This window comes from Halichoerus grypus, chromosome 10, assembly GCF_964656455.1.
Source record: "Halichoerus grypus chromosome 10, mHalGry1.hap1.1, whole genome shotgun sequence".
Taxonomy (NCBI): domain Eukaryota; kingdom Metazoa; phylum Chordata; class Mammalia; order Carnivora; family Phocidae; genus Halichoerus; species Halichoerus grypus.
The window spans coordinates 118,660,870-118,667,259 of NC_135721.1; the positions used below are offsets into that span (position 1 = coordinate 118,660,870).

At 53.3% G+C, this 6,390-nt stretch overlaps 1 protein-coding gene and 1 long non-coding RNA gene across 12 annotated transcripts in view; one reads left to right on the top strand and one right to left on the bottom strand.

The window, feature by feature from the left end:
• PPP1R16B (protein phosphatase 1 regulatory subunit 16B) overlaps positions 1-4,914 on the top strand; it is a 93,052-nt gene extending 88,138 nt beyond the window's left edge. For 2 of the 3 annotated variants that reach the window (XM_036101597.2, XM_078057191.1), the window contains one exon: positions 166-4,914. In XM_036101597.2, the coding sequence (XP_035957490.1) occupies positions 166-675 (510 nt within the window). In that variant the 3' untranslated portion in view covers positions 676-4,914. The remainder of the gene's footprint in view (positions 1-165) is intronic. The other variant, XM_036101598.2, reaches the window with a different exon arrangement.
• Positions 1-6,390, bottom strand: part of LOC144379288 (uncharacterized) — a 1,054,371-nt gene that overhangs the window by 596,678 nt on the left and 451,303 nt on the right. The gene's annotated exons all lie outside the window — the stretch shown is intronic.

Genomic DNA, 6,390 nt, shown 5'->3' on the forward strand with positions numbered 1-6,390 from the left:
CTCTCCCAAAACACATAGATTGGCGAGTCCCCCAAAGCGGAATGCAGGTTCCATTAGCCCAGTTGGGCAAACAGGTCCAGACAAGAATGCCCTCCGCAGAGATGCAAGTGGGGAGTGCATTCCGATCCTCTAACCGGCTGGCAATGTTGTCCTTCTCCCCCTCAGAACCCCCGGCTGGAGAAGCCCGTGCTGCTCTCTGAGTTCTCTACCAAGATCCCGCGAAGTGAAATGGATGGGCCTGTTGAGAACGGCCTCCGGGCTCCGGTCAGCACCTACCAGTACGCGCTGTCCAATGGGGACGTCTGGAAAGTGCACGAGGTGCCCGACTACAACATGGCCTACGGCAGCCCCGGCGTGGCCGACGCCACCCCTCCTTGGAGTGGCTACAAGGAACAGAGTCCCCAGACGCTTCTGGAGCTGAAGCGGCAGCGGGCTGCAACCAAGCTGCTCAGCCACCCCTTCCTGAGCACCCACCTGGGCGGCAGCATGGCCAGGACGGGCGAGGGCGGCAGCGAAGGCAAGGCCCCCTTGATCGGAGGCAGAACTTCACCGTACAGCAGCAATGACACCTCGGTCTATTACACAGTCACCAGCGGAGATCCCCCGCTCTTGAAGTTCAAGGCGCCCATGGAGGAGATGGAGGAGAAGGTCCATGGCTGCTGCCGCATCTCCTAGTCTCTGTGTCACGGAGGAGAGAGATGCTTCAGGGAAGGGTCTCTGAAATCCAGGCCCACCCAGCAGCCCTGGCTGGGGAGACATGAGAGGGCAACTTGCGGGGAGGTGGGCTCTGCTTTCCAGGGGAACGCTGACCCCACCTCGCACCCAGCAGCCCAGAGCATCGCCACTTCCCACGGTTCTGCTTCCCGCTGCATTGTCTGCCATCAGAAACAAGGCCCATCGTGGCTTCCTGACTCACCCCGCTGCCAGATTTTGGGAGGGGGGGCTGGGATTCCAGTTCGGTTGTCGGTAAAGGCTTCTCTGGACTAGTACCTGCATATCACATAGCAGCGCGCACGTGCACACACACACACACACACTCAACCATGTGTGGGAATGACACAGCTGGGCTCATGGGAAGCAGGTGGGATTGATGATTTGTGGGCTCTTGCCAAAAGGATTGAGGCTAAGACTCTGTTTTGTCACCACTGCCAAAGTGGCTTTAGCAGGGAAGGGGGCCTGCTAAGCTGAGACCCACAGCCCTAACCCGGAGTCATACCGGGGCTTGCATCACCACCCACATCTGGAAGGAGCAGGAGGTCTGCTCTTTGATCAGAGGGAGCTACAGAGCCACGTGGGTCCATGAGATGGGCAGTGGCCTGCTCCCCAGAGCCTTGCCCATGCCGGGAGCCCGCTGTGTGACCTCCCGGAGGCTGAGGTGGAGAGCCAGGCTCTTCCATTCCCTGAATAATCCAAATCACATTTTACTTCTGGATGGAAGTAGCAAAAATTGGAGGGAAAGGGGAACAAAGTTAGTGTGTCCAAAAGTGCACTTGATAAAAGAATTCTCTTAGGCGGCAGAAAGCCAGGTGGGAGATAACTGAATTTGCTTTCTTGCTTTCTTTCCTGGATAGCATCATGATCACTAGGTTTTACTGACTGGTGTTGGAAACATGGAGCTAAGGGAGGAGCTTGCTTTGGAAGGGCTTTCCAGGGCGAGGAGTGAGTTGGTGTTGATTTCTGTAAGCATCTTTAGTAGCCGTGACAGAGCCCAGTGCCCTGGGGGATCTTTGTGAATATTCAGGTAGCTTCAGTCCAGCCTGTGTCAGCCAGACTTCCTCAGCCTGAGCCGTCAGAGTGAGTAGTGAGGGACTGCTGGGAGTCCCCCACCCTCCCAGAGTAAATGCTTAGGACCCCAGGCCCAGCTTTGCCTTTTCTGGAATGCTTGGTGAGACAAGTCTGCCAGGTGGCCCTTGTGAGGTCCTGCCAGGCCCAGGGGCTCCCAGCCTGCCCTTGTGGGAGTGGTGACACCCCACGGCTGCAAATCCAATGTGCCCATGGCCAACACCCTGCATTGCGTTCAGGAGAGCGGTGGTGGGGCTGGAGTTGGGCCTCCCCACAGCCCAACAGTCTCGTAGCCCCGATCTCCCTGACGCTGGGGAGGGGAGACTGAGAAGGGCCGGCTGCCTACCACCTCTCTACTGCATCTTCTCAAGAGCCCCCTTGAAATTGCTGCCCATGAGTTGGGTACTGTCCACAGCCTCAGCCAAAACCTATTAGTGTACTTAATAAGCAGCAGGTTTGTTCCCTGCTCTGAGCGCCTTTTATTTGTCCCAGAACTACCTCCTTAGAACTCTTGAAGGGGTTCCCTTAGTCCAGATTCCGGGATTTGGGGGACAACTCTGGGTTCCTTCTAATCTTCTTCTTTCTGAGCCTATGAGAAATTCTCCCCGAGGGGCACCTGGGCTGGGGGGGGGCTGGGGCTAGAGGAGCCCCCCTGTGCCACAGTTCTAGTAATGGGGTCTGCTGTTTATCAGTCCCAGTCCCCACTGTGGCCTCCATGGCCCCACAGCCCAGAGAGGGAGCTGGATCCCAGGGGCCTGGCTGATGTTTTACCAGGAGCAGGGCAGCTGGACCAGAGAACAGAGGGCTCAGCGGAGTCACTGTGCTCCTCGTGGCGCCTGGGTGCAGGGAGGGTCCCAGCACCAGGCAAGCCCCACCCCAACTCCAGGACAGATCCAGGCTAGGGTGGAGGGGCAGCTCAGGAGGCTACAGATGGATAGGCATGATGGCTCCCGAGTCCCTGGCATCTGGGGCAGGCTCTCCATCATGTCAGCCTAGGGCTGGAGCAGGGCAGAGGATGATCCAGAACACACATACCTTTGGCTTTAAAACTGTTCAGATTAGACTGACCCTGAATTCCTCTTGAGCCAACGTAGCTGCAAGCAGAAGAAGCCATACACTCCTAGGAGGGGGTTGTGCAGGGTTTTCCGATCTGTTTGCTCAGGAGCTGGAGACTGAAGGCACTTCTTGCCCACGCTGAGCCCTCCTGGCCAGTCCCTCCTTTGCCCTCACTTGTTGCCTCCTGGGCCATTCATCTCCCACCCAGAAGGCCGGGAATCCCAGTTGATTGCCCGGCAGGAGCCAACTGCAGACTCGTGGGCATTTTAGCTCTCGTTTTCAGTCGGGGTAAGCCATTCCCTATTAGGGCTTCAGGGACCTGGGGAACTTTCCCTAAGGGTCTCCTTGGTGTTGAGGGACAAGGTGGGGTCAGGGTGACTCATTTATTTGTTCACATAGATTATTGAGTAGCTGAGACCTACCAGGCACTACGTTAGGTTCTCGGGGTAAAGGAGGAACAAGACAGGGTGAGGAGACTGCCTTGTACAGTTCTCATCCCTTGAGGACCACGGGTATCAGCAGCCCCATTCAATTCACTTGAGATGGAGTGACCACATCCTGGTCCAGCTTCAACCCGGTTTCTAGCTCCTAGAATCCCTAGAGAAACTGCTGCCGTGGCCGTCCCTGAATAACATTTGCTATTAAATGCAGATGTTGGATCTTGGTTCTAGGGAGACAACATTCCAAGTCTGTCCGGAACTTTCAGGGATAGCTGCCTTCAGGCCAGCATCTTTGGGGCATTGTATAATAGCAGTTTGAGGTCAGTAGGTAGAAGAACCAAGAGTCTGGAATTTGCTGCCAAATGCATCTCAGGTTCTGAAACTCCTTGTCTCTTGCTCATTTTTGCTCATTTGTTATGGGGTCCTCCTGCCCCACCAATGGATAATGGGAGGCGAGGAACTTCTTTAACACTGAAGCCTCTCCTCAAGCATCTGCCTCTCCTCCCGGTGGATGGGGATCAAGGAGCTGGAAGAAAGCTAGCAAGGTCTAGCTCAGCTCCCTCTGAGACCAGGCAGGTTAAAGGAGGCTACTTCCAAAGCATGTGCCACGTGGCTCACGGTGAGCTCTGGCCTTTGCTCCCACCCTGTGCCCCCAAACCACCGAAAGTTGGTGGCCATCATCAGATAGTGAGTTCCTGGCGAGAGCACAGGGAAGTTGAATAAACCCTAGCCCCAGCTCTACTGAAGAGTTCAGGATATAATTCTCCATCAAATACGCAGCAGCGATTAAACTGCTCTGCACTGTTTGATCAATTTCAGTGGGCATGGGAAAGCTCACGGGGGGTGTCCCCTGTCCTACCCCACCACAGTTTGCTGGCTTCGTCATAACATGAGACCATTTGGTGATTGGTGTCAGATACCTTTTGATCTTGAGCTCTCTCTCCCACTTGCTTTCCCAGAGCAGGATACTGGGGCACTTTCCAGAAGGGCAGTTTTTTACGAGATACCCAGAAGGACTGTGTTTAACTCTTGCTATTGTGGCCTGGGGACAGCCTCCCCCACCCCAGTGCACGTAAGAGCAAAGGGTCATGTGGTCAGTGGTTGACTCTGCAGAAGTGACCCCCTTTGCCAGAAGCTGTAGACCTCTCCTTGACAGGAGACTCTTGTTGGCCAGTTCACCAGAGGGCCTGCTTCCCATGGGCATTGCAAGTGCGACAGTGTGAGGCCTGGCTCTGCGCGCTGAGGAAAAGTCTGCAGACCCCCAGCCCTCCGCAATAATCCCCCAGACCAGAAGCCACTGACGTACAGAGAACATTTAAGAAAAATGTATTTTATGTGAAAAAAAGTTAAAACTCTGTATACTGTATCAGCAGCTTTGTGTAAAAATAGCAATCAAGAGAGTCTAATATATTTAAAACTTTTTTTAAAAAAAATCCTTGCAGATCTTTGATATTGTATTGAAGTAACTTCCAGGTAGCTCCTTGCCATGTGGCAGTGGTGGGCCTCGTTCCAAGACCGTGGCTCGACCACACCCAGAAGGGGCATGCTCCTGGAGTTGCTTCCAGCTGCCAAGGCCTGTGACAGAATTCCCTGTTGAGAGTTTTTAATTAAGATTATTAAATTCCTTTTAATAACACCTGCTAGCATGGCTGTGGTTATTGCTGTGAGCTCACTTGAATTATGGTGATTTGAATTCACAAAGAGGTGATCCCTGGGACAGAGGGCAGGGAGGGCTCCTGGTCCCTCTCCCCACCACAGAGGGCTCTCCCATGAGGCCCCCGAAACAGAGGAAGCTCTGAGGGCTCAGACATGCAGCAGATGTCTTTCTAGACTGGGGGGTGGTGAAACCCGAGGAATTCAAGAAAAGAAGGGTGGTTGGGAATGACCTTCGCTTTGTCAAATGTTCCCTTTGGAATAACATGGAGCCCCATAATAATGCACGCATGCAGGCATGTGCGCGCACACACACACACGAGGATATTGAATGCCAGAGCAGGAACACATGGATGGAAGGCAACCCCATTTAGGCTTGAAAAACTTCACAGGCAGGCTGGGGATGGGGAGAGGGTGGGAAGAATAGAGGTATCTTTGCAGCAATGGTCATTCATCAATTTTAAATGTTTACTGGTTTCCAAGTAATCTTGGTAACCTCTCACATTTATGAAGAGGCACTTTACAGTTGTACATGTGCTTTCTCATTTACACAAAGAAAACGTGGCCTAAAAACGGACTCTTGGATTTAGCACTGTGATGGGGCTCCTGATGATCTTGACAAGAGGTTTTGGCTGAGCAGTGGAAGCATAGCCTGTTTGGACCAGTTCGAGAAAGAATGGGAGGAAAACTGGGGACAACTGGTTTCAGGTTTAATGCTATAAGAGGAAGCTCTAGAGGAATGTAAGGTCAAGAGAGGGTGGATCTAAGATGAAAAATATTCCAGCATGTTTGTATGCTGATAGGAATGAACCAGTAAAGAAGGGAAACCGGCGATCTGGGCAAGAATTGCTGTAGGGATGTAGGTTAGTAGTAGCGGGGCTGGCAGCGAATGCCCAAATGGAAGGATTGGTGTTAGGCGCAGGGATAGTTCATTGGTAGTAACAGAAGGCCCAGTATGTGGGCAGAGGTGTAGACGGGTAGGTAGATGTGGCGGGAGCGTGTGGGAAGTTCTCTCTGACCGCTTCTATTTTCTCAGTGAAATAGGAAGCAAACTCTACGAGTAAGAAAGAGAGGAAAAGGTAGAATGAATGAGGGAAATGTAGGCTAGCAGGCAACCTTAAGGACCCAGTTGAGATCGTGAATTTAAGGCACAGGTTGCGTTTTCTTTTCCCCAGCACTCTGTGGTTGCCCAGATGCAGGTGGAAAGTGGGTGGAGAGTGGGGTTTTGCCAGGCCAAAAACCTGATGGAGTGAGAAAAGGGAAAGCTACCTGAAAGTGTAATCAAAGGAGTAGCGCTTCTGAAGGGCCGGTATTCTTGAAGGAATTTACGAAAGATTTAAATGCACGGGATGAAGACAACAGGGCTGGTCACACACCCGAGCTCTGACAGCCAGCAGGGGGCGCGCTAGGATGGCGGGGTCCGGGCTCTCGGGCTTCAGTTCGGGCTCGGGGGCCTGGG